Genomic DNA, 27,031 nt, shown 5'->3' with positions numbered 1-27,031 from the left:
GCTTTGCCTCTCTGGCTGGAGAGTGTTACCCTAGAGCAGGTCTGACCCTGTCAATGTCACCCAGCCACACCAGCTTCTCGGGCTGTGAGTAAGGCTTGGCTCCTGAGCTCTTTGGGGATGCATTCTGTTTAATGGAACCACTGCCAACACTGCAACAGCAGGTGTCTCTGCTTCTGGTTCTGCTGCAGAGCCTTGGATCTGCATTGCTGAAGAAGAGGTGCCTCGTCACTTGCGAGAGAGACGGCTTCCTGGGTTCACAGAGGATAGACACAGGAGATGGGGTGAGGGAGACTTGGGCCAAGTGGAGAGAGGGGATGACTCCCATGGGAGCCAGACAGGGGACGCTTTTCGCTCTTTCATTCGATGGTTTCTAACCACTTACAACATCCTAGGTACAGTCCCAGAGCCTGAAGACTCAGCAGTGGGCAACCCCCAAATCCTTCAACAGAGCAGGAAGAGTATATCGACAATAATAATGGCTGGTTTCACACGCGCGCGTGAGTGAGCGTACACACACACACACACACACACACACACACACACACACACACACTGTTTACTATGGAGTCAAACATGCATAAAAATCACAGGCATTGGGAATTACTGTTTACTCATGCTACAGCCAGAAATAGGAAGACACAGCTGTGACTGGCCAACTTACAGAACAGCCCCCATTCCTGCTGGGACTGACTCCGTGTCCTCTCAGGCTTCTTGGTTCAGGACACCAAATGTGGAAAGTATGTTCTTGTAAGAAAAACTAAAATAGAGAGAGAGAGAGAGAGAGAGAGAGAGAGAGAGAGAGAGAGAGAGAGAGGCTCATGTCCTCCTTGCCCTGCAAGTCTTATCCCTTTACGTGTTTAGGGATGTTTGGGGCTCCAGGGTCTCTTGCGTGCTAAGCAAGTGCTCTATCTAGCACTGGGCTCCACCAACAAAGCCATGGCCCATTGCTTCCTTCTTTCCTGAGGAGATTCTCAAATTCAGGCTGTAACCATGGTTGCACTAGAACTGTTGATTCTGCCTTCCCCTCCCATGATGCAGTACTTAAAAATACTTTTCTTTTTTTTTTTTTTTTTAAAGATTTATTCATTTATTATATATAAGTACACTGTAGCTGTCTTCAGATACACCAGAAGAGGGCATCGGATCTCTTTACAGATGGTTGTGAGCCACCATGTGGTTGCTGGGAATTGAACTCATGACCTCTGGAAGAGCAGTCGGGTGCTCTTAACCGCTGAGCCATCTCTCCAGCCCTTAAAAATACTTTTCATTTCATTTGTGAGTGTTCTGTTTTAGTCATGGTTCTGTGGCTGTGAAGGAGCTATGACCAAGGCAATTCTTACAAAGGAAAGCCCTTAATTGGGTGCTGGCTTATAGTTTCAGAGGCTTAGGGCATTATCTTTATGGCGTGGAGCATGGTGTCTCTCGAGCTGAGAGCTTTCCATCCTGATCCCCAAGCCAAGGGAGTGAGAATGGGCCTGGCATGGGCGTTTGAAACCTCAAAGCCCACCCTTAGTGACACACTTCTCCAGCGAGGCCGCATCTCCTCATCCTTCTAATCCTTTCAAATGGCTAGTGACTAAGCATACACATACGTGAATCTCATTCAACCCACCATCATCCATTCCCTGGCCCCCATAGACTTGTGACCATATCATATTGCAAAATGCATTCAATCCAACTTCAAAACCACCCGTAAGTAAGCTCTCCAGTCGCAACACTGTTTAAAGTCCACATCTTTGCTGAGACTTGAGGCAGTCTCTTAACTGCAACCCCCTGTAACAAGGAGCAAATCACACACTTCCAACATATGATGGCACAAAATATACATAACCATTCCAAAAGAGACGAAAGGGAGCTTTGTGAGGAAATGCTGGACCAAAGCAAGACCAAAAGCCAGCAAGGCATTTCCAGTTGGTTCTCACTTCCCACCTTTACCTGGGCTGTGTAGGTGAGGATGACATTGAATTCTTGATCCCCTTACCTCCCAAGTGCTGACATTACAGGCCTCTGCCACCCCACCCAGCCTTACAAAAGGCCTTGAAGGGAGTCCATTACTGTGCATATATATCAACCATCTTTTAGTCAAAACCTTTGTGAAACATAGAACCCTCGTCAGGGATGCTGGAGTGTCTTCCAGTTTGGGGCTATGACGAACGATGCTGTCACGCACAGCTTTCGAAAAGTTTTACTGGAAACTTTCCACTGTAGAGTTGGAAGTTTATTCCAGAAGGATCCGCCTGAGAAAAACAGGGAAACAGTATCCCAACTGTTGATCCAATTCTAGCTGAGTATGTTCCCTCCTCAGGAACAATGGTGAGCCCGCCCCTGCTTCTTCACACTCTTGAGGAAAATAGTGGCTTTGGGCTCCTGCCAGGAGAAAGAAATAAAAATTTTAAAAGAAAAGAAGGGAAAGAAAAAAATCTGAAGAAGTTGGGTCATGGTGGTGAGTTTGAATAATCCTAGCATTCTGGAGACTGAATTAGGAGGAGTTTGAATTAGGGCCAGCCTGGGCTACATAGGAAGATCCTATCTTAAAAAAAAATAGCTTCTGAGGCTCTAACACCTTCTGCTTTCCTCTTCTGGAACGCACGAGGTGCGCAGACACACATGCAGGCAAAACAGTCATGCACATAAAACGATGGTGTTAACAGTCGTAATAAAAACTAAATAATTTTAATAGTTACTTATTTTTATTTTTATACCCATTGGTGTTTTGCCGCATTTATGTCTGTGTGAGGGTGTTGGATCCTGGAGTTACAAACAGTTTTGAGCTTCATGTGTGTGCTGGGTATTGAACCCTGGTCCTCTGAAAGTGCAGTGAGTGCTCTTAACCTAGGAGCTATCTCTCCAGTCCCTAAAATAATAATTAAAAAACCCACTTTTTTAAAAAGGTCAAAATTGGGGTTGGGGATTTAGCTCAGTGGTAGAGCGCTTGCCTAGCAAGCGCAAGGCCCTGGGTTCGGTCCTCAGCTCCGAAAAAAAAGAAAAAGGTCAAAATTAGGGGATTGGAGAGATGGCTCAGCAGTGAAGAGCACTATCTGCTCTTCCAGAGGTCCTGAGTTCAATTTCCAGCAACCACAGGGTGGCTCACAACCATCTGTAATGTAATGGGATCTGATGCCCTCTTCTGGTGTGTCTGAAGACAGCTACGGTGTACCTATATTAAATCAATCAATCAATCAGTCACTCAGTCAGTCAATCAGTAGATAAGAAAGACTTAGCTTCAATTAAAGCACTAAAAGAAAAAGTCAAAATTACAGACAGGCGGTGGTTCCACATGCACTCAATAGACAGAGGTAAGCGAATGAGTTCCTGGATAGCCAGGGCTATACAGAGAAACCTTGTCAAGAAAAAAAAAAGAGCAAAACATACTTTTACCTTGTACCCCGAGTCACAAAAACAAAACAAAACAAAACGAAAACTGGCGAGTGTCTTTACTTCTCTCTGGTGGTTGTAGTTCTGGAAGTTGGTACGTGGAGCGCTCCGTGTAAGTTTGAGAACTTTTTCCCTTCAGTAAGGCGGGGCTGCATGCGGGTTCTACGGACTCTGGAGCAAGATCGAATGAACTGCATTTCCCAGGGTGCGCTGCGCGGCATGCGCAGTCACGTTAAAGAGCCGGCTCTGCGAGCTCTGGGCGGACGCAGGTAAGTGGGTCCGCGGGGTCTTCAGTTCCACTCTAGTTTGGGGCGCTTTCTCGCGGGTCTCCCGGATCTCTGTCGTTACCCCAGCGCTGGTTAGCTGCAAGGGACCTCTGCAGTGCAGCTTTTTCTTGATTTGGGTTTTTAGAGGGCGCCCCGCGACTTGGGGACACCTGGCACACAGAGCGACATTCCCTTGAGCCAGTTGAGCTCTAGATGCCAGCGCTACTCAGATTTTGATATGAGTCGTTTTCCTGCCTCAGTTTATACCACTAGGCACACATTTTATGACCGTATTGTTTACTATTTGGTTTTACTTCTAGGCAACTTCTTTCTGCCTCTTGTTCTTCAGAAAGCCGCAAATTAGTGTCTCCTGGGCCTGATTCATTCTCTCTCTCTCTCTCTCTCTCTCTCTCTCATTCAACTTTTAAAGTTTTTAAAATACTGAAATGTGCATAGTCCCTACCTGTACCATCTTCCTTCAATAAGCATATTGTGGCCCAGGCCTGTAAACCTAGTACAGGGAAGGCAAGAACATGAAAAGTTTGAGGCCAGCTAGGGCTAAATAGTGCGAGCCTGTCTCGAAAATATGTGTGTGTGCACACGCGTGTGTGCAAGAGGGGCTTTATTTTATTGCCTCTGCTTGCTATCCTGTAGTTTTGCTGAGGATTCCTAGCACTAGAAAGCAAACAAAACACAAAAACCAACCAACCAACCAAAAATGCTTGACTAGGTGAGTCGGTGTAAGCCTTTATTTACAGTGCACAGGAGGTAGAGGAGGAAGACCAGAAGTTTGAGGCCATGCTTGGCCATATAGTGGATTAGAGACCAGGTTTTCTTCGTAGGACCATGTCTTAACTCAAAAAAAAAAAAAAAAAAAAAAAAAAAAGGCCCAGTCCCCAAAACTCCAACTTGGATTGGGCAAATGAAGTTCTGTTAAAAGTGGGCCTAGTGCTGCGGTAATCTCTTCTCGGTATTCCAAGATCACTGCACCAGTGCCACGTGTGATGCCAACTGCAGGACCATTCCTCACTGTGACTAAGGGCAGACATTGGGCCACACCCTGCTGTTTGCACTGGCTCTACCTGACCTTAAGCAGCCTGCTTACTCTTTAAGCCACTGTTTCTTTATGTGCGTGGTGTGATAAGATCAACTGTTAGGGCTGGTGAATGGCTCCTTTGAGCTGTCACTACAATGTTGTTGGCTTGGTGCCTGAGAAACACTCCCTGAGTGTTAGTTACTCTCTTGGCTGATCTGACTGGGAATGCTTGATTTCTTGAGACTTTTCTCTGTCTTCCCGGACCCGGATCCCCCACACCCTATTATTCAGAATTATCTAAGTTTGCTTTTCTTTTCTTTCTTTCTTTTTTTTTTAAGAATTATTTATTTTATGTGAGTACACTGTAGCTGTCTTCAGACACACCAGAAGAGGGCATCGGATCCCATTACAGATGGTTGCGAGCCACCATGTGGTTGCTGGAATTTGAACTCAGGACCTCTGGAAGAGCAGTCAGTGCTCTTAACCTCTGAGCCATCTCTCCAGCCCTAAGTTTGCTTTTCTATTACTGTGATAAAACTACCAAAAGCAATCCGGGGGGGAAAGGGAGGGTATATGCCTTATACTTCCAGGTCAGGAACTCCCAGCAGGAATTTGGAGCAGGAACCACAGAGGCATGCTGCTTACTAGTTTGCTTCTTGATTGCTCAGCCCTTTCTTATCTGTCCCAGGGGCTTTCTTATATGGCTAGGGATGGGGCCACACACACCAGCCATCAATCAAAACAGTTGCTCAAAGATATGCCCAAAGGACTCTGATTGAGGCAGGTCTTCAGCCGAGGTTCTTTCTTCGCACATAACTATGTTATATCAAGTTGACAATTAAAACCAGGACTATGGCCTTTGACCCCAAGACCATTTCAAAGCCTTCATTTCCTCCTAAACAGGGCTAGGCTAAAACTCTCTTACTCTCTTGTCACACCCTGGAAGGATGTGTCTGTCATTCACTCAACCACAGTCGGGTGCCACATGTTGTCTTGTGGAGGGGGACAATTTCTTTTTTTTTAATTCATTTATTATATATAAGTACACTGTAGCTGTCTTCAGACACACCAGAAGAGGGCATCGGATCTCTTTACGGATGGTTGTGAGCCACCATGAGGTTGCTGGGAATTGAACTCAGGACCTCTGGAAGAGCAGTTGGGTGCTCTTAACCGCTGAGCCATCTCTCTAGCCCAAGAGGGGGACAATTTCAAGTCATGCTTTTTTTTTTCTTCGGAGCTGAGGACCGAACCCAGTGCCTTCTGCTTGTTAGGCAAGTGCTCTACCACTGAGCTAAATCCCCAACCCCTCAAGTCATCCTTTTTTTCTTTGGAGCTGGGGACCGAACCCAGGGCCTTGGGCAAGTCATGCTTTTTAAAAAAAGATTTATCTTTATTTTATGTGCATTGGTATTCTGACTGTGTGTATATCTGTGTGAAGGTGTCAAGATCCCCTGGAACCAGAGTTACAGACAGTTGTGAACTGCCATGTGTGTACTGGGAATTGAACGCAGGTCCTCTGGAAGAGCAGCCAGTGCTTTTAACCGCTGAGCCATCTCTCCAGCCCCTAAAGTCATGCTTTTTATTTTAAAAGTCCAGTGAACAAAGTTAAGGATTAGGAGGGGCTGGAGAGATGGCCCAGTGGTTAAGAACACTTACTGTTCTTCCAGAGGTTTCCAGTTCAATTCCCAGCATACACGTGATGGCTGACAACCATCTGTAACTCCAGTCTCAGGGGTACTGACACCCACCTCCAACCTCTGAAGGCACTTGGCGCTGTACTTCTGTGGTATAATATACACTTGCAGGCAAAACACTTAAACAAAATAATAAAATTTAAAAAGAGTCTATACTTGTGTTAAAATTCATAGAACTGCGTGCCAGAACAAATTAATTTTAGTGGATGACCTCAGAAACATTCACGTATGCATTATATACATTGCTGTTTCAGGAAGCCCCTCCATTTTGGCCAGAATGGACCAGCCAAAGGGGGTCAATTGGACGGTCATTATCCTGACATGCCAGTACAAGGACAGTGTCCAGGTCTTTCAGAGAGGTAGGTGACACACCCTCCCCCCTTTACTTTATATTAGAACTCTCTTCCCTCTCCCTTACCAGACCCCTGCTGCGCTGGAGGCCTGGTAGACCTGGGTTGAAACACCAGGCTTTCTTCCTAGTCTTGTAACTTGATGTACATCTCATATCCTTAGTCTTTAGTTTTCTCATCTATAAGCTCAGGATAACAGGACTTAATTACCTCCAAGAAGTATTTAACCACCTGCTCTATGTAAAGCTGAGTCACAGGAATCAAACGAATGTTAACAGGCTCGCTCAGGTCCTTTGGGCCAGCACAGGCGGGCGGTGACTGTGTGTGTATCCCAACATTTATTTTGCTCACAGAGCTGGAGGTAAGGCAGAAGCGGGAGCAGATCCCTGCCGGGACGATGTTACTGGCTGTGGAGGACCCCCAGACCCGAGTAGGCAGTGGAGGAGCTACTCTCAATGCACTGCTGGTGGCTGCTGAGCACCTGAGTGCCCGAGCTGGCTTCACCGTGAGTGCTTCTGAGCTGCCGCCCCGCCCCACTGGCCCACGTTCATAGTTCCTAAGACTTCCAGACCTTCCTTCGTTCTGTAAGTTTGACTGGCTTGTTTCTGCCGTGTCACCCTGCCCTTAGACAGCTCTCCTGCTCTTCACAGGTGGTCACGTCAGATGTCCTGCACTCGGCTTGGATTCTCATCTTGCACATGGTAAGCAGAATTCAGGATGTGGGCTGGGCAGAGGGTCGGATCCTGGTTCTAGCGATTGGATGGGACTGTACGGGTGTTCTATAGTGGTGTGTGTGCGAGGTGTTCATCCTGTAAAGCCAGAGGGATCCGAATGAAATGAAGTGTCTAGAAGTTGGGAACTGGTTAGGTATGTACTTTAGACAAATTAGAAGGTACATCTGGGGATGGAGAGAAGGCTCAGTGGGTAAGAGCATTTACTGTGTAAATATGAAGACCTGGGTTCAAATCCCCAACACCATGTAAACGTTGAGCATGACTTTGTGTGTCTGTAATCCCAGGACCAGAGGACATGCACCTGCGCACACGTGTGCATACAACACACATACACACATACAGATACATGTGCATGCGACACACACAGACATGTACATAAAACATACACATACACGTGCACACACACATGTGCATGCAACACACACATACATGCACACACAAATGTGCATACATACACAAATAATAAAAGAGGTCTCTGGAGAAAGCTCAGTGAGTCAAGGCTCCTAATGCCAAACCTGATAAACTGAATTCAGTCCTGAGGAATCAGTTCTCCTTGGAATTTTCATCAAGATACAAATGCACATATAAGAAATAATACAGAGGGCTGGAGAGATGGCTCAGTGGTTAAGAGCACTGACTGTTCTTCCCGAGGTCCTGAGTTCAAATCCCAGCAACCACATGGTGGCTCACAACCATCTGTAATGAGATCTGATGCCCTCTTCTGGTGTGTCTGAAGACAGCTACAGTGTACTCATATAAATAAATAAAGTATTTTAAAAAAAAAAGAATGTCTTTAAAAAAAAAATAATACAGAGAGGGTTTTTTGTTGTTATTTTTGTATGTATGTATGTATGTATGTATGTATGTATGTATGTATGTATTTTTGCCCATATTCCCCCAGTGGTAATATTTTTAAATTGCCAGAATATTGTTATTGCTGTAGATGCCTGTCTCATTCTCCAGTGTTAAACCTTCAGGACCTGTGTGACTTTCTGCTGTTGTTTCTGCCCTTCCTCCTTCCCTTCCTTCCTCCCTCCCTCCCTCCCTCCCTTCCTTCCTTATTTTTATTTATGTTTGTATGTGTGTGTTCCTGCTTGTTTGCATGTACATCCATGTGCACACACTGCTCATGGAGGTCAGAATGGGGTGCAGAGGGTAGAAGGGGGTATTAGGTTACCACAGAACCAGAGTTACAGGAGGTTGTGGATGCTCTGAACTGAACCTAGGTCCTTTCTAAGAGCAGCAAGTACTTTTAACCAACGAGCCATCTCTCCAACCCTGTTCCCACCTCTTCAGCATACTCTATGGTTTTTGGGGATTGTTATTATGTATCTAAAGTTTCCATTCTATTTATTTTGTGTGTGTGTGTGTGTGTGTGTGTGTGTGTGTGTGTGTGTGTGTGTGTAGACAGGTGGAGGTCAGGGGCAGCTTTTGGAGTTAGTTCTTTCCTTCTACCATATGGGTTTAAGGACTTTAAATCACCTTTCAGGCCTGGTGGCAAGGTCCCTTACCCACTGAACCATCTTACTGGCCCAGACCCTGTTATTAAATCTTTCAATCAGGCCTCATGGGGTCGGAGAGGTGGCTCAGTGGTTAAGAGTGCCTGGCCCTCCTACAGAGGATCCAGGTTTAGCTTCCAGCACATGCCTTGGGCAGTTCACAACCACCCGTACAGTTCCCGTTTCATAGGATTTGATGCCCTCTTTTGGCCTCTGCAGACACCTGCATGTACATGACACACATTTTCAAAAATGGTAAAAATAAAAGGAGGGCCTCATGTAGCCTTGTCTTGCCCCACACTTGCTGTGGAGCTGAGAACAGAACTTCTGATTCTCTACCCTGCAAGGGCTAGTATTCTAGGCATGTCTCCGTGCCCCGTTTCTAAGACACTGGGACTTACACCCAGGGCTTCATGATTGCAGAGTGAGCGAGCTGCCAACTGAGTCACGTCTCCAGTTTACTGAGTTTATGTTTGCTTGCTTGTTTGTACCCCGAGGCCCTGTGTAGCCCTGGAACTCAGAATGTAGACCAGGCTAGCCTCAGACTCACAAAGATCCACCTGCCTCTGCCTCTCAAGCCCTGGGACCAATGGTTCGTTCCATCATGCCTTAGCTGCTCACGTTCGTTAAAAAAACAAGACTTAGAGAACGTATGAATGGAAGTTGGGTGAATGGCTCCGGGGTGAAGGCACCCTCTGCCAAACCTAAGTTTGACCCTCAAGACCAATGTGGTAGGAGCAGGGAGACCCAGCTTCTTTTGTTCTTGGACCTCCATTTCCTGTCCCGTGGCACATGCATGTGCACAGACAGACAGACAGACAGACAGACAGATAGACACTTAAAACATGCAAAAGAAATATTAATGACAATCTGATGGGATATACCTCAAAACGAGGACAGCACTTAGTGTCCTAAGGATGGGGTTTTTTTTCCTTTTGCATGTGTATGGTTTATAATTTTGCACAGTAATCATGTTAGTTGTAAAAATTCAAACAAGAACCATCATATAACTTTCTTAAGACCTCTTTTGCTTAATGCCTTTTGCCCTTGTACAGTGGAGGTGTCCCCCGTTTCCGCTTCCCTGCAGCAAGGAGTCCCTCTAATGAGGTTCGCTTCCTCCCTAGGGCCGAGACTTCCCCTTTGATGACTGTGGCAGGGCCTTCACTTGCCTCCCTGTGGAGAATCCACAGGCCCCTGTGGAGGCCTTGGTATGCAACCTGGACTGCCTGTTGGATATCATGACCCACCGGGTAAGGCCAAGTAGTCAACCAGAGTGGGTCTTCCCAGATGAGCCAGTTTGTACATACTGAGCCACCAGGGACGGTCTGTGTGGCCTGGGTGGGGAACCCCAGGAAGAAAGGTCGGTAGTGAGCAAAACTAGAACTTCAAGCAGTTGTTGTGGGGCCAGGTGTGGTGGTGAAGGCTTTTAATCTCAGCACTCAGGAGCCCAGAAAGTTGGAGCTCTGAGTTCCAGCCCAGCCGGGCCTACTAGTTGAGACTGCCTCAAAACAAACAAACAAACAAACAAAACCCCAAAAACAAAAAACCCAAGAAGTTTGGAATGGGGTTGAGTGGGAAGGGGGTTAACATTGAACACTGGCCCTGATGGCAGATGCTTTTCATATTTAAGTGGCTGGAACAAAGGGAAGCGGGGGTGGAGGGTGGGGGGTGGGGGTGGGGAGGTGGTGTGTGCGTAGGTGGTTAGGGGATGGGGGGGGGCGGGAGAGTGAAAGAGTGGAGGAAGGGCCGGGCGGGCCGGGCCACTAGCTAAATTCTGTCTTTTCTCTCTTTCTTGTCCTCTGCAGCTGGGTCCAGGATCCCCACCAGGTGTGTGGGTCTGCAGCACCGACATGCTTCTGTCTGTTCCTCCAAACCCTGGTGAGCATGGGTGGCCTGGGACCGCCTTCCCTCATCAAGTCTGTTTCGGCAGCCCATTTATACAGGAAGAGTGGGCTAGACCATCGATCTGTTGAGCCTCAGTCTGCCCTTCTGCAGACTTGGCGGCTGGTTGTGGTGCTTCATGCCTGTAATTCTAGCACTCGGGAGGGCAAGGCAGGAAGATGCAGCAAGTTAGAGCTTCAGTGAGTTCTAGATCCACTTCCGCCCCCACCACCTCCACGGGAGCGGAGTTAAATAGGAATCACCAGAACTCCCCCGCCCCCTTCGCCTACAGTTTGCTGTGGAAGAACTTTAAGGGAGAAGGGGTTACGATTTTCCCAGAGGAATGTTCGGTTGGCCTTGGAAACTGTATTTTCCTTTTAGAGCTCCCAAACGCTTCAGCTCTGAGCTCATGTCTGGGGCTCCCTACCTTGCCACCCTGATTGTGCCATCCCGTAGGGATCAGTTGGGATGGCTTCCGGGGAACCAGAGTGATCGCCTTTCCTGGGAGCCTGGCCTACGCTCTAAACCACGGGGTCTACCTCACTGACTCGCAGGTATTACTCCTGGTATGGCTAAGCTGCCCTGGGATCCTGGGATTGAGGTGCTTTTCCGGCCCTGTGCTCTGGGACCTGCCTTGCTTGTCATTCCGTGTGGTCTCGAGGCTGCGTCCTTTTATGGCACTGCCCTGATGCTGCTCACTTGCCTGGATGTGCTGTACTTAGGGGCTGAGGCTGTGTCAGTGACTAAAACCTGCCCTCCTCTCCGACTTATACAGATAGAAGTCCCCACAAACACACTGGTACCTGCCAGACTTGCGCCTTCTCCCTTGGAGACCCTTTGTTGACTCTCACAGTGGTGTCTACGTCCTGGTCCTCTCTTGTTCTTTTGGTTCTTTTTTTTTTTTTTTTCGGAGCTGGGGACCGAACCCAGGGCCTTGCGCTTCCTAGGCAAGCGCTCTGCCACTGAGCCAAATCCCCAACCCTCTCTTGTTCTTGACGCTAATTCTGTTTCCCCCTCCCCACAGGGCGTGGTTTTGGACATTTACTACCAGGGCACTAAGGCAGAGATACAACGGTGTGTCAGGCCTGATGGACTGGTACCACTGGTATGGCTCGCTGGGCTTGGGATGAGGGATCCTGGGAAATTTGGGAATAGGGGAGGGACAGTTTCCCTTTCTTTCTGGAGAAGAGCTCCACTCTTTTTTCTTTTTCTTTTTTTCGGAGCTGGGGAGCGAACAAAGGGCTTTGAACTTGCTAGGCAAGCGCTCTACCACTGAGCTAAATCCCCAACCCGGAGCTCCATTCTTTTTAGACCATCCCAGGCCAAGCTAGAACTGGAGAACAAGTTTAGAACCTAAAGAGACGTTCAGGAGAGCAGATGAGGCTAGAGGCTGTGGAACAGGTAGATGTGGAAGTTCAGGGTCTTGCCTCGAGCCAGAAAGCTAGCAGAAGTGAGGGAGAGGCAGCCTGGTGGATGTGGGTAAGAGTGTTGGGAAAGGGTGTGGAGCTGGGCTTGGCAGGAGAAAGTTGATGGGGTTCTATAAGGTGCTTTGGTAGAAGCTGTCCAAACCTGGGATCTGGGGGCTGGGGTGGATAAAAGTCCGTGCCTTTTACGGTACTACACCCGGTCTGGCTCATCTGCTTGCGCCCTTCTCAATCCATGCCTGAGCTTGGCACCAGGGTTCCCCCACGTGAGCCTTGTGGGTCCCTCCAGGTCTCTGGGGTTGTCTTCTTCTCTGTGGAGACTGCTGAGCACCTCCTAGCCACCCACGTGAGCCCACCGCTGGACGCCTGCACCTATATGGGCTTGGACTCTGGAGCCCAGCCTGTGCAGGTGACTAAAGGAAGCAACCCGGGGCCCCTGACTGGGAGTGAAAGGCTAAGTGACCTCGGGCCAGTCCGTTCCCCTTTCTGGGTTAGCCTCTCTGCAGATGGGACTAGCTCAACCGTGGGATTGCGGGGCCCAGCTGCTGCCCTGCCAATAGCCACGCTTCTCACCCTCACCCAGCTGTCTCTGTTTTTCGACATCCTGCTCTGCATGGCTCGGAATATGAGCAGGGAGAACTTCGTGGCTGGGCGGCCCCCGGAGATGGGGCAAGGTGACCCGGATGTAGCACGTTACCTGAAGGGAGCCCGGGCCCAGCTGTGGAGGGAGCTTCGAGATCAGCCCCTCACTATGGGTGGGTATCTCTTATTAGCCCTTGGGTAGAGAGAGAGCTGCCTCCTGCCCTGTGGACTAGCAAGATGGCTCAGCGGTTTAAGAGCATCCACTGCTCTTCCAGAGGTCCCCAGTTTAATTCCCAGGAACCACATGGTGGCTCACAACCATTCGTAATGGGATCCAATGCCCTCATCTGTGTATCTGAAGACTTCGACAGTGTATTTCACATATATAAAATAGATAAATCTTTTTTAAAAAATCCCCCAAAAAACTGTATTTTTGGGTGTCTGCCTTGATGGTATGTTCATGTGGGTGCAGGTCCCCAATAGGCCAGAAGAGGGCGTTGGATCTCTTGGAGCTGGAGTTACAGGTGGTTGTGAGCCGCCTGGTGTGGGTGCTGGGAATTGTTTAGACCTCTGCAAGAGCAACCCGACCATCTCTCGAGCCCCCGGGGTTCATTCTCATGTCTTTACAGTGTATGTCCCTGATGGCGGTTACAGTTACATGACAACTGATGCCACGGAGTTCCTGCACAGACTCACGATGCCTGGAGTAGCTGTGGCCCAGATTGTTCACTCTCAGGTGGAGGTGAGACCTGTCTGCCCCTTAATAGGTGCCTGCTGAGTACTTGAGGTCAGGTGAGATGTGGGCTCCAGAGAGAGAAATACCCTGTGCTTGGAACAGTTTACCTATGAGTTAACTGCTGGGAGTGAAAGGCTGAGTGAAAGGTCCTTCGAAGCTTCTAACTTAGCCATTAACTGGTCTTTTATTGGAGACAGGGTCTCATGCAGCCTGAGGCTACTTGGTGGCTTGTGGCTCAAACTTGATATATTTCCAAGGATGACTTTAAATTTTCTCCACACCCCCACCCCACCCCCATCTCCCAGACAGGGTTTGTGTAGCCCTGGCTGTCTTGGAACTTGTTCTGTAGACCAGGTTGGTCCTGAATTCAGAGATCTGCCTGCCTCTGCCCACTGTTTGGCTGACCTTGAAATTTTTATTTGACTTACTTATTTGTTACATTTTATTTGTGTGTGTGTGTGTGTGTGTGTGTGTGTGCATGTGCACATACTATAGTATGTATAGTACGCATCTGGAAGTCAGAGTTCAACTTAAAAGAGGAATTTTTCTCCATTATTTGAGTTTCAGGGATCCAGCTCAGGTTTTCATACTTGGTAACACATGCCTTTACTGGGCAATCTAGTTTTTAGACTTTGAACTGTCTTATTTTCTTGAGGCAGTGTTTTCTTTGTGTAGTCCTGACTGACCTTGAGGTCACAGAGGTCCTGCTGCCTCTGCCTCCCAGTTTCTGGGATTAAAAGCGTGCACCACCACATGTCGATACCCCGAGAGACACTGAAGGCTCAGAGAAGCCAAACTACTTATTCAAGGTTACAGAGTGACCAGTTAATGGCTAAGTTAGAAGCTGCAAAGGACCTTTCTGAAGGTTCTTTGGGGAGCCACGATGCTGGGGGTCTGGACAGATGGCATTCAGAAGTGACTCTTAGGGTCGGCATGCTGGAGAGATTAGATAGGATGGAAAAAGTTCCTTGGCTTGGGCCAGGACAGGTCTGGAGGGGGACCTGGCTGGTTGAAGATCCTGGAGTATGGTGGGTTTTTATTCTTTCCACCTAGATATTTGTTTCCAAATAAAAATTGAGGTGCCCCCGGCCCCTGGCCTTCAACTTTACTGGTTTTCTTCCCTGGCTTCTCAGGAGCCACAGCTGCTAGAGGCTACGTGCTCCGTGGTCAGCTGCCTGCTGGAGGGTCCCGTGCACCTGGGGCCTCGAAGTGTCCTGCAGCACTGTCACCTGAGGGTGAGCCATGACAGCATGGGCAGAGGGAAGCAGAGGGGTTGCCATTGCTTGGCACTTGTTTGGATGCCCCGTGGACCTGCCCCTCACCTCAAGATTCCTGTCTCCTCCCCTTTAGGGCCCCATTCATATTGGCGCTGGCTGCTTTGTGAGTGGCCTGGATACCGCCCACTCCGAGGCACTGCATGGCCTGGAGCTTCATGACCTCATCCTTCAGGGACACCACATACGGCTGCATGGCTCCCAGAGTCGTGTATTCACTCTTGCTGGCCGTCTGGACAGCTGGGAAGTAGGCATCTACCTCTCATTCCTTTGTCTCCATCTTTAGACATTGGGGAGCCCCCAGTGGTCTGGCTCTATCTGTCCTCTTACAGGGGTCTCTGAGCACTGGCCTGAGGGATAGACTGGGGGCGGGGGTGGCCAGACGTCTTATTAGACCTTAGAGAACTTTATCCCCGTGTTGGAGGCTGGTGGTTGAGGTTTAGAGGGGATTGCTTGCTTTGAGTCTCATGGTCAGTGATGGCTCCCATCAAGTAGAACTCAGGATTCTGCTCTAAATCCTAGGCATTTGGGTGGAAGTGTTCAAGTGGTTTAAAAGAACCTATTCCTGTGTGTGTCTCTCTTTCTTCCAGTCCCCTTTGGAGCATCTGTTCCCCAGTCTCTGGCCTGGTGTCCCCTAGTCCCTTTCAAAGGCCCCTGCATTCCTGACTGCTTCTTCCTCTTCCCCCAGAGACAGGGGGCAGGCATGTATCTCAACATGTCCTGGAATGAGTTCTTCAAGAAGACAGGCATTCGGTAAGTCAGCTGGTTGCTCCAGCAGGCCTCTGTGGGCCTAGGCAGCCAGCGTAGCTGCTTCTTTGTAGCCTCTCCCTGAGCAGCCCTGTCAGTTCTCTTACCACCCTGCTAGGCCCACTACAGTTTGGGATTCTCCCCAGTACCTTTTCCTGAACAGCTCTAAAGCCCTGATACGTCATGTCTACCCTTTGGGATTTTTTATTCAGTATCTTCAGCAAGTTGACAAGGCAGCATGGCTTCCCTCCCCTAGTAACACGCTAGTGCCGCCCATGGTGGGTTGGGAGGAAGTGTGTCCTGTCCCCATGAGTTGACAGACAGGCTTGGAAAGAAGGCAGGAACCTTAGCTTTCTCCCTACTAATGCACCTTTCTGCACCCCAGAGACTGGGACCTGTGGGACCCAGATACACCCCTCTCAGATCGATGCCTTCTCAGTGCCCGCCTTTTCCCTGTGCTCCACCCCACGAGGGCTCTGGGGCCCCAGGATGTGCTGTGGATGCTGCATCCTCATAAGGACAGAGGCGAGGCCCTGCGTGCCTGGAGAGCCTCCTGGCGTCTGTCCTGGGAGCAGCTGCAACCTCGCCTGGACCGGGCTGCCACACTGGACTTCCGTCGGGATCTGTTCTTCCGCCAGGCCTTGCAGAAGGCGAGGCATGTGTTAGAGGCCCGGCAGGACCTCTGCCTACATCCACTGATCCGGGCTGCTGTCGGTGAAGGTTGCTCTGGGCCCCTGCTGGCCACACTTGACAAGGGTGAGTGTGCTGGGTGTTATAGTAAGGAGCAAGACTATGTTGTTTGCCCTGCCTGCCCTCTGTGCCATCAATTGAAAGGACTAAAGACTAGGGGGCCATGCAATTCTAAAATAGAAGAGACACTGGAGTTTGTTTTCTAGCAAGCTTCGTCCTTGTTAGTAAGGCTTTTTTAGTGGGAGTTTTTAGCCCAGTTGTTAAGACTCTGGGTCCTTACAGCATCTATAGGCCTGTGTGTTCTGTACTGAGTGCCAGGATGGGGGCAAAGAGCTCTAGCAGGGACCTGGCATATAGGCAGCTCTCCCATACTGTAGATGGGCCAGTTGGGCTGGTGGCTCAGAGTCTTAGCCTCAGAAAGTGACTCATTAGTGGCCTTGAGAAGAGTGCAATCTTGTCCCAGTTAAAATCACTCACCCACAGCTAGCTGAGACGAAGACTTGAACCCAGGTGGTTTGACCCCCGAACTCTTTTTTTAAAGTATCTATTTAAGTCAGGCAGTGGTGGTGCACTCCTTTAATCCCAGCACTCTGGAGCAGAGGCAGGTGGATCTGAGTTTGAGGCCAGGCTGGTCTACAGAGCAAGTTCTAGGATAGCTAGGGCTACACAGAGAAACCCTGTCTTGAAAAATCACACCAAACCCATTATTTGCGTGTGTGCATATGCGTGTGTGTGTGTATATGTGTATGTGTGTATGTATGTGTGTGTCTGTGTGCGTGTGTGTGTATGTGTGCGTGTGTATGTATGCGTGCGTGCTTGCGTGTGTGTGTGTGTGTCTGCGTGTATATGTGTGTGCGTGTGTGTGTGCGCGTGTGAGGTGTGTATGTATGTGTGTGTCTGTGTGTGCGCGTGTGCGTGCGTGTGTGTATGTGTATGTGTGCGCGTGTGCATGTGTGTGTGCGCGTGTAGTATTAGAGGACAACTTTCCCCATGAGCGGCAGAGATTGAATTCAGGTTGTCATATTTGGCAGCAAGTGAGTTTACCCCGAGCCTCCACACTGACTCAAGCCTGAACTCTGAGCCACTCTAATGCCTCAGGTAGCACTGGGGAATACAATTGGGTTGGATCTAGTAGAATAAAACCTTTGCTAGGCAGAGTAGGGTGCAGTCACAGGCAGGGACACACCTTGACAAAAGCTTGCAGGAATGAGGAGCCTGTCATATTGGGGACTGTTGAGCCTGGGGTAGAATATTAGAGGTCAGAGCCTTCTCTTCTGAAACTTCTAACTCCTGGTCCCTCAGTTGCAGCAGGGGCAGAAGATCCTGGTGTGGCAGCCCGGGCTCTGGCTTGTGTGGCAGATGTACTCGGCTGCATGGCAGAGGGCCAAGGAGGCTTGCGCAGTGGGCCAGCTGCCAACCCTGAGTGGATTCAGCCTTTCTCATACTTGGAACGTGGAGACCTCATGAGGGGTGTGGAGGCACTTGCCCAGGAAAGAGAGAAGTGGCTGACCAGGTGGGTGTTAATCAAATTAGAACCTGTCAAGAAGCCATCTGTGGAAGGATCTCCTGATGGTGGATGCTCAGAGAGAGAGAGACAAGCAGTCTACTCCCATTTTGGGGCTCCGTGAGACTGTCTGTCTTCCCTCCTGTCAGGCCTGCCTTGTTGGTTCGAGCTGCCCGCCATTATGAGGGGGCTGAGCAGATCCTGATCCGACAGGCTGTGATGACAGCCCGGCACTTCGTCTCCACCCAGCCAGTGGAATTGCCAGCACCTGGGCAGTGGGTGGTGACTGAGTGCCCAGCCCGTGTGGATTTCTCTGGTGAGTTCCTTAGGTTAGGTATGGGTAACCTCAGAGTCAGGTTGGCAGGCTCTGTGACCATTTTGTTAAACTGCTATAGGGGGCTGGAGTGACACACCACCCATTGCCTATGAGCTTGGTGGAGCAGTATTGGGCCTGGCTGTTCGGGTGGATGGCCGCCGGCCCATCGGGGCCAAGGCACGCCGCATCCTAGAGCCTGAGCTCTGGCTGGCAGTGGGACCTCGACAGGATGAGATGACCGTGAAGATAGTGTGCCGGAGCCTTGATGACCTGCAGGATTACTGCCAGCCTCATGCCCCAGGTCAGGACAATTAGAACATCATCAAGGAGGGAAGGCAGCCAGAGCCAGCTGGGATAGGGCAGAACTTGGATATTCATCCACAGAGGACTGCATGCAGACTATTGAGGACCTGACCTTAGCCATTAGGTTTGAGGAGCTCTGAAAGACCAGAAAAGGGTGACAGTTACCCTTCTTAGGTACCAACTGTCACAGGACACATTTGCCTTCGTAGAGAGCCTAGATGCCCTTTCATGTTTTGAGGATGTGACCTACACTGTCCATCTTGGGTTGAGAAATTGCAGGGGAGGTGTGTTAAGTGACGCTAAGATGGGCCTAGGAGCATAATTCCTTCCTTTTTGTTCATCCCTCAGGTGCCTTGCTGAAGGCAGCCTTTATCTGTGCGGATATTGTGCATGTCAACTCAGAGGTCCCTCTGCATGAACAGTTGCTACGCTCGTTTAATGGTGGCTTTGAGCTGCACACATGGTCAGAGCTGCCACACGGCTCTGGTCTTGGTAAGCCCTGGTTCCCTGTTGTTACCTTCCCCTCCTCAAGTCTTCAGCCTTGCTTGTGGTCCTGGTCCCTGGCCTCTGTGCTGCACAGAGTGGGGTGGGACTGGTAGGATTGGACAGAAGTGTCTCATGACTGGTGCCTTCCTGTGTTCTGCAGGCACTAGCAGCATCTTGGCAGGGGCTGCCCTGGCTGCTTTGCAGCGGGCTGCAGGCCGGACAGTGGGCACAGAGGCTCTCATCCATGCAGTGTTGCACCTGGAGCAGGTGCTCACCACAGGTACACAGTGGTCCAGGGTGGTGGTGAACTCTGACAGTTTTCCTAGACCCTGTAGGTGGGGCTCCCCTAGATTTACCAGTAGCCACGTAACTGTAAAATGGTTGTAGTTCCCTTACCACTTTGATTTCTGATGCTTTTCAACTTGGAAATATTTTACCTCAAAGGAGCTAAAGTCCTACTTGAGGCCTGGACTTGGCTGGAAGCTATTGCTCCTTTTGATTTGTGTGTGAGCGTTTGCCTGGATGTACGTTAGTGCACCTTGTCTCGGGTCTGTGGAGGGCAGAAGAGGGTGCTGGATTCTCTGGAGCTGGTGCCAACAGGAGGAAATGAGCCACCTATGGGTGATGGGAACTGAACCGGGTATTGTAAAAGTAAATGCTCTTAACTGCTGAGCCATCTCTCCAGCCCCAGCCGCGCCTTTCTTTTATTAGGTACCTGTGGTCCAGATGGTAGTCTTCATGACTACCCATTCCAGGCTGCCCTTCAGAAACTAGGGGGCAGATCTGGCTTTGGAGGGGAGGATGGACCTGTCTTTCTGAAAAGTGTCACTTTCTAGGCTATAAAGATTCTTGCCCCTCTGCTCTCTGTATTGCAGAACAATGAGGGCCCAGCAAGAACTATACTCTGAGGTGTTCTGGGCACCAGACCTCTTTCTGGCCGTTATGGTACCTGGAAGCTGAGTATTATGTAAAGCAGCCACACGTTTGTCTGGTTCTAGGTCCTAGACTGTTCTGTTCACCCATGGGTCTCATCTCTGGTATAATTTGAAGGAAACTGCCTCAAAAATGTATGAATACCTGACCACAGGGCCTTCTCCAGTTCCTCTGAAGCCCTTTGTACTGACCCAAATCCCACAATTGGCAGGACAGTAGCAAAAGTTAGATATCAGAGCTTTCAATCTCCTTTTGAGATGTGCCATTTGAGTTCTTCATTTGGTCAGTATACGGTTATTGATAATTTACTCTATTGGGGCCTAGGGACAAAATGAGCAAAATCATGTCCTTAGTTTCAAAAGTCATGGGATATAAGGGACACAGGCATTATTAGTAGCCACTGGGGTGAATGTAGCATTAGCAGCTGCACTGCATGCTCTGAAGAAGGGTGTAGTCAAGTGCTTGGTATTTTTCCACTCTGTCTCTCCATCCTCCTGTACTTTAGATCCTTAAATACTGAGAGATTGAAGGTTAGAGAGATAGCTTGGTGGGTAAAGTGCTTGCTGTGCAAACATGAGGACCTGACCTTAGATGCCCAGCACCAGTACAGAAGTCTAGGTGTGAAACCATGCACTTGTAAGTCCTGTACTAGGAGGTGGGCACTATGAGTTCCCAGGGTTCACTGGCCAGCCAGTGAGCTAATTGGTGAGGTCCAGGTGGTAGAGGGTCTAGAGAGTTCCTAGCTCACAGCCACCTCTAAATCCTGCTTCAAGGAATCTGGCACCCCTCTGGGCACTGCATTCATGTGCACATACCCACAAACACAGCAATTTTTTTTTCAAGACCTGGTCTTAGTATGTAGTACTGGCTGTCCTGGAACTCGCTCTGTGGAACAGGCTGGTTTTGAAATCACAGCGATGTCTGTTTCTGCCTACAAAGTGCTGGGATTAAAGGTGTCTGCCACCACTACCTGGCTTTTTTTTTAAGTATCTTATTTTATATATACACGGGTATTTTGTGCCTACATGCAGAGGTCAGAAGAGGGTGTTGGAATCCCCCTGGGACTTGAGTTATTAATACCAAATGGGCACTGGGAATTGAACCTGGTTCCTCTGGAAAAGCAGCCAGTGTTTTCTCCAGCCCTCTTCTTTCTTAAAAAGACGTCTTATTTTTAGGTATGTGTACATGTGAGTGCCTAGAGGCCAGAAGGTATTTAATCCCCTTTGCTGAGTTACAGGTAGTTGTGATCTGCCAGATGTAGGTGCTGGAATCCACATGCTGGTCTTTTGCAGGAGCAGTAAGCACTTTTACGTGCTCAGCCACCTTTGTGCTTCTATGAACTTATTTTTCAAGGACTCTTAGAAGACGTATTGTCAGGGTACTGGCAGATTATATGGAAGTCTATCTTCTGATGTGACTTGTTCCAATTCTAATTACACATTAGATGTGCAACACATCTTTCCCTTTCTGGGACTGGCCAACTCTCATGGTTTGCTAGTTGTAGCTAGAGTTGGGGCAAGCTGTACTCCCACTCTGGCTAGAGATTCGGGACCATGGAACAAGGCTGGGTGAGGTTGGGCCACTTAGGCTCCAACAGTGACAGGACTTTGGGCTCACAGGAGGTGGCTGGCAGGACCAAGTGAGTGGCCTAATGCCTGGCATCAAGGTGGGGCGCTCTCGGGCACAGCTGCCCCTAAAGGTGGAGGTGGAGGAAATCACTGTGCCTGAGAACTTTGTCCAGAGGATCAATGACCATCTGCTCCTGGTTTATACTGGCAAGACCCGGCTGGCACGGAATCTGCTGCAGGTGAGCTCAGCCCCTAGAGAAGGAAGGCAGTTTCTTGGCTGGGCTTGGCTGGAGCCAGTTCTCATGGCACTGTCCATGGCCCACTTGCCCTGCAGGACGTGCTAAGGAACTGGTATGCTCGGTTGCCTGTTGTGGTACAGAATGCCCGCAGACTGGTTCGACAGACTGAGAAGTGTGCTGAAGCTTTCCGCCAAGGTGAGCTGTTCATCCACTCTGAGGTAAATCCTGTCTCAGGGCCCAACACAACTCCACATACTAGGCCCTTGGGATCTTGTTTCCTCCTTGTGGGAGCCCCATCTCAGTATCAAAACTTTTCTCATGGGAATGGCCCTCTGATACCATTCACCAAGAAATGGGAAAGAGGCTCTGCCCTGAGTTGCAGGGAGGTGGGGGCTGCCCAGGCCCCAAGGATGAAGTGGTAGGATGCTGACTGGACACTATGCTAGTTGCTTTGTGCGTATCAGTCCACATCCCTGTGTGGTTGGTGAAGACATGTCTTGACACTCCCTTCCCTCTGCAAAAGTTACCACCTGAGTATCCTGGCCCAGGCAAATCATTCCTTCCCCCAACCCAGGAAACTTGGCTCTGCTGGGACAGTACCTGACCTCATACTGGGAGCAGAAGAAGCTTATGGCCCCAGGCTGTGAGCCGCTGGCTGTGCATCGGATGATGGATGTCCTGGCCCCTTATGCCTTCGGCCAAAGTCTGGCAGGGGCAGGCGGTGGGGGCTTTCTCTATCTGTTGACCAAGGAACCCCGGCAGAAAGAGGTCCTAGAAGCTGTGCTGGCCAAGGTGGAGGTATGTGCCGCTGTAAGGGCTGGCAGTTGGCTGGAATGAAATACCCAACTATGGCCTACCAACTCATGGGCCTCCCGGCCCTGTGCCAGCCCAGCCTCCAAAAGGCCCGGGAGTTGTCTAAAGCCCTCTCAAAACCTTCTGTCCCATCCAGGGCCTCGGCAACTACAGCGTCCACCTGGTGCAAGTGGACACTCAGGGCCTGAGCCTGCAGCTGCTAGGACATGACGCCCATCTTTGCGGGGCTGGGCCCTCTGAAGTGGGCAACACCTAGAGCTACAGCTGTATTTCCCTTGAGCGGAGCTCGGTTTGCTATTCCTCATCTACCTCTTCAAGTCTGCCGATAAGGAAGCAAGCAGGACTTGGGCAGAAGAGGCAGTGTTTGCAAACAGTACTGTACTTCATGGTGGGCAGTGGCTAAGACTTGGCCCCTGTTTCATCTGGATTAAGGGAGGTCTTGGTCACAGTGTCCCATGTGGACTTTACAAATTCCATGGCTCAGTATAGGCCTCCTAGGGCCCCGGAAGGGATGACAATCAGACCAGCTCTGAAGGTACACCTTCAGGCATTCCCATACCAAGTGTGAGCCTTGGCCTTCTACGGTAGGGGCAGGAAGAGTGGAGCTGTTTTCAGGTCTGTGGCAGTGAACCATTTCCTGCCACAGTCCACGGCAAGTTTTGATAACCTAAGCCTTTCCAACAACACTACAGTGTCAAAGGAACCTGATGGTAATAGGTTCTCAGTACCGGCATTCTTGGAATAAATTTTAATTTTCAAGGTTGTCTTCAGAAAACTTTTGTTTTTGCTGGGAGAAATTCCTACTTCTGGCACTGTAGGAAGCTACCACATCTGGACTGATCCAGTTCCTGGCGCTGACAGCCCAAGAGAGTTCTGATGTCCAGGACTGGATGAGGGTTCCCGCTGTTATGTGACTAGATGAGGGAGGACTTGACTTCAGGTTTTAGGGCCATTGCTGGAATGGTCTCGGCTAAGCAGCCAGCCCTTCCTGGACCCAACACAATGGCATGTCTCCAGGTAGTGTCTTTATTCTGATGTTTATTTGTGAACATCATAGCCTTGCCTTTAGGTCACCAGGAGCCTCCAAGCTCTCTATGCTGTCAGCATGTGTGCTGTAGTGTGCGGGTGAGAGTGACTGCTCATGGGATAGATGGCTGGGTTGTGTGCTCCCTGCTAGTCCCCACCTCTCTGTAGGGAAAGCTATCGTAAAGTAGCCCTCTCTGCCTCCAGCCTTCACTGCTCCTGGGAAGAACTTTGCAGTGAGTGAGTGTACTCCTTGCTTCCTGGTTTCCGTGCAGTGGTGCAGTCTGGGCCTTCGGCTTACCCAAGCCAGCAGCTCTGCATAGTTCTACTTAGAAAACAGGCCCTGAGACTGGTGGGCCACATGGCTGCTACAGGCGCAGCCTCTTGATGTCCTCATTGCGGAAGTCTATGCGCAGAGCCAGTACCTGTCGCACTTCAGCAGGGGTGAGGCGCCATGTCAAAGGGCCAGAGTTAGCACCCCAGTAATCTAGTATCTCGGTCACCTGTGGGGGAAGAATAAACTAGTCAGCAGAGGTGAGTCTATTCTGAGAGAAGCTCTTGGGCTTTACTAAGACATGTAGGGGAGTAGGGGTGCCTTAAAGAACTGTGCTGCTATCAAGTGAGGGAGCAGGGGCTTCTAAACTTGGCTATGGACTCTTTCCAGTCACTTTTCTAGGGTGGGCTGAGGGAGTCACATACCCGCTCTAGATTAAGGATTGTAGCCATCTGGGAGAGCCGGGCGAACTTGTCTCGGATGGTCCAGGTGGTCACAGTGGTAAGGTAAGCAATGAGTGACCGGAGTTCCTTGTCAAACTGCAGACCACCTAGCTACAGGAGAGTGAACACGAACTTTGTCTCTGAGGCCCCACCCCATGATGAAGCAGAACTAGAATTCAGCGGCCCTCAGAACTGGGAGGCAAAGGCTGAGGAGATGGTTCAGCAGGAAGAAGTACTCGCCACCAACCCCGATGGTCTGGGCTTGATTCCCAGAACCCACATGGAGAACCAAAACAGGTTGTCCACATGCACCGTGGCATGTGCTTCCCTCCAAATAAATAAATGTTAACAACAACAACAGAAGAGGGAGCCAGACAGAACAGGGTCTGGATAAGCAGAGTGTGCTGGTAGCACAAAGGCTATGACTTACTAGGAGGAAGCTGCAGGCCCATGTTCCTTTGAACTTACCCTGTTGAAGGTGGATTTCAGAACCACTTTTTCCAGTTCAACAGCAACAAGGCTGGTCATGAGGCCAGTTAGGCTGTCATAGATGACCGGGGACAGGCTGGCCTGCACAAAAGCTTCTATCAGCCGGAGTCCTGTCAGGCTCCTCTGCCTTTAACACGGAGGGTCTTCCAGTGAGACAGTTCGTGAAGAGGCAGTGTCTCCACGGGCCGCCACTCAGTATGGCCTTTGGCTCTACAGCAAGAGTGGCAGGCCACAGGATGCTGGTGAGGGCAGAATGGGCAATCCCACAAACACTCACCTTGAACTCTGCCATCTGCTGTTCTAGGCTGAGGATGAACTGCTGTACCCAGGGGTCATTGGCCTCATAGTCGTTGAATTCTTCCTATTGTGAGAAGAAAGTGGGTTGCCAAGGACCTCTTTCTGAGTTCCTTAGTTCCTCTGCCCAGTTAAGTAAAATCAGCCTGTGTGGGCATGGCGTAACCTCAGAGCCAAGACTGCCCTAAGTTTGATGTCAGCATTGGTTACACAGGGAGATGAGACCCTTGCTTGAAAAAAGTAAAATAAATAAAAATATCCCCCTTTCAGCCAGGCGGTGGCGGTGCACACCTTTTATCCCAGCACTCAGAAGGGAGAGGCAGGTGGATCTCGGTGAGTTTGAGGTCAGCTTGGTCTACAGAGCAAATTAAATTCCAGAATACCCAGGGCTACACAGAAACCCTGTCTCAAAAAAATAAAATAAAATAAAAAAATAAAAATCAGTCAATCAACTCCCATTCAAAACCAAAACCCAAGCAAACCAAACTCAGAAAACCAGCCTCACGCCCAGGCTGGACCTGTTCTTACATCAAGCTAACAGTGTGGCTGCAGCAGTGCTTCAGATACTGGGGCAAGGCTGGGCTGGGAAGATAAAGCCCTTATAGGGTTGGGTGTAGTGGCAGAGCACTTGGGGGACAGACACAGGCAGAACTCAAGAGAACTCAGAGTTCAAGGCTAACCAGGGCTACACAGACTCTATCTCAAAAAACAAAAACCAAAAAACCAAAAACAAAACAGAAGGTCTATGATAGGTGGGGCAAAATGCCTCAGTATTAGATGAGTAATATTAGAAGGTCCCTTCACATGTCTCTTGAGCCATGCGCAAGCTACTTCCTGGGAGGAGCCTAGTCTTGGATGGGTGGAGGTGGGCTGGGAGTAGTCTTGGATGGGGTGGAGGTGGGCTGGGAGTAGTCTTGGATGGGTGGAGGTGGGCTGGGAGTAGTCTGGGTGGAGGTGGGCTGGGAGTAGTCTTGGATGGGTGGAGGTGGGCTGGGAGTAGTCTGGGTGGAGGTGGGCTGGGAGTAGTCTTGGATGGGTGGAGGTGGGCTGGGAGTAGTCTTGGATGGGTGGAGGTGGGCTGGGAGTAGTCTTGGATGGGGTGGAGGTGGGCTGGGAGTAGTCTTGGATGGGTGGAAGTGGGTTGGCAGCACTAAGGTCTAGTCTGCTCAGATGATTCACTGTCTTTGATGACTGCTATGGTCAGGCTGACCTCCTCGATGCTGTGTGAGACTGAGAGAAAAGTGTTGATCCAAGGTTGCACCTGCGGCTTGACTGCTGAACTGTTGAGCTCCGCCAACCCTTCCTGCAGCAGGACAGACAGAGACACATCAGCTCATACACCACCTCTTACCTTATCGTGCACCCCTCTCTTTAGCAGCTGAGAGTCCCAGCAGTAACTTCAAGAATTGTAATGGAGGTCAGGATATAAAAGCCAGGAATGTGCCCCTTTCCAGATCTGTGCAGATTTGGGTCCAGAGATAAGGTACTAGGATTGTCTTTGTAAATCTCAAAAGGTGATTTCAGTGCCTGTGGCTACGGTCAAGTATCATGAAACCATGTGGTTCTACTCCTCTGAACATTTTCTGAGAGCTCTTGTCATCTTCGGGCCAAGCAGAGATTCTAAAGGAACAGATGCTAGCTTGTTCATGTGATATGTGCTAAGACAAGAACAGTAGGCCCTTTAGCTGCAAGGGATGTGCATGCTTTAGTTGCAGGTGGCTGGCATGCTTTGCCCTTGCCCCATCTTCTCCTCGTTTTCTGCACACAGTGAGGTCCATGGTAAGTCAGCTAACAGGCTTCTCAGGGCATCAGGGCAGCAGCTGGAACTTAGGCTTACCTGCAAGAGGTCTCGAAATTTGTTGGACACAGCAGCTAAGTCAGAAAGGCAGCTGTCAAACTTGGCCTGGGCCTGTTCCCCTCCAATGCCCTGACTGAAGAGCTTGGTGCAGTCACTCTGGGGGAAAACACAGCTTTAGAAACTGACTGTTCATGTCATCGTGTGAGTAGTGACAGAGAGGGTCAATGTGCAAAGTAGCCATTTGTCGCAACAGAGACTTT

The 27,031-nt window shown here is 49.8% G+C and overlaps 2 protein-coding genes and 1 long non-coding RNA gene across 7 annotated transcripts in view; 1 reads left to right on the top strand and 2 right to left on the bottom strand.

Annotated features, from left to right (window-relative positions):
• Positions 1–1,051: 1,051 nt before the first annotated feature.
• Positions 1,052–3,563, bottom strand: LOC134483368 (uncharacterized). Its single transcript, XR_015644149.1, has 2 exons — positions 3,379–3,563; positions 1,052–2,367 (listed from the first exon to the last, which is right to left on the bottom strand). It is a non-coding gene; the product is annotated as an uncharacterized LOC134483368 (long non-coding RNA).
• Positions 3,564–3,606: 43 nt separating this feature from the next.
• On the top strand, positions 3,607–23,225 carry Fcsk (fucose kinase). Of its 3 annotated transcripts, none has more exon segments than NM_001395146.1 (24): positions 3,607–3,644; positions 6,626–6,730; positions 7,075–7,226; positions 7,372–7,422; positions 10,079–10,204; positions 10,760–10,832; positions 11,292–11,389; positions 11,860–11,940; positions 12,549–12,668; positions 12,843–13,014; positions 13,471–13,583; positions 14,711–14,812; positions 14,928–15,098; positions 15,540–15,604; positions 15,984–16,354; positions 17,591–17,801; positions 17,942–18,108; positions 18,188–18,409; positions 18,760–18,903; positions 19,058–19,177; positions 21,450–21,637; positions 21,733–21,832; positions 22,212–22,435; positions 22,587–23,225. In NM_001395146.1, coding segments are annotated over 23 exon segments (3,273 nt in total). In that variant the 5' UTR covers positions 3,607–3,644; positions 6,626–6,648; the 3' UTR covers positions 22,707–23,225.
• Cog4 (component of oligomeric golgi complex 4) overlaps positions 23,184–27,031 on the bottom strand; it is a 33,732-nt gene continuing 29,884 nt past the window's right edge. For 2 of the 3 annotated variants that reach the window (XR_015643424.1, XM_087594882.1), the window contains 6 exons: positions 26,811–26,927; positions 26,184–26,276; positions 24,957–25,040; positions 24,659–24,760; positions 24,173–24,301; positions 23,184–23,976 (listed from right to left, as the gene is read on the bottom strand). Coding sequence is in view for 2 of the 3 variants with exons in the window: in XM_087594882.1 (XP_087451008.1) it covers positions 23,842–23,976; positions 24,173–24,301; positions 24,659–24,760; positions 24,957–25,040; positions 26,184–26,276; positions 26,811–26,927 (660 nt within the window). In the remaining variant the exon portion in view is untranslated. 3 annotated transcript variants of the gene reach the window in all.

The sequence above is a fragment of the Rattus norvegicus genome, chromosome 19 (assembly GCF_021556685.1).
Source record: "Rattus norvegicus strain SHRSP/BbbUtx chromosome 19, alternate assembly SHRSP_T2T, whole genome shotgun sequence".
NCBI lineage: Eukaryota > Metazoa > Chordata > Mammalia > Rodentia > Muridae > Rattus > Rattus norvegicus.
Note: the sequence above shows the minus strand (reverse complement) of the source record. Positions and strands in the feature narration are given on the sequence as shown.

Excerpts from the sequence above, each read along its gene's own strand:
- Fcsk (XM_087594660.1), top strand. The coding sequence starts at position 12,924 with ATGGGGCAAGGTGACCCGGATGTAGCACGTTACCTGAAGGGAGCCCGG. Across the intron at positions 21,833-22,211 it reads TGCTGAAGCTTTCCGCCAAG|GAAACTTGGCTCTGCTGGGA; the intron begins GTGAGCTGTTCA and ends CCCCCAACCCAG. Across the intron at positions 22,436-22,586 it reads CTGTGCTGGCCAAGGTGGAG|GGCCTCGGCAACTACAGCGT; the intron begins GTATGTGCCGCT and ends TGTCCCATCCAG.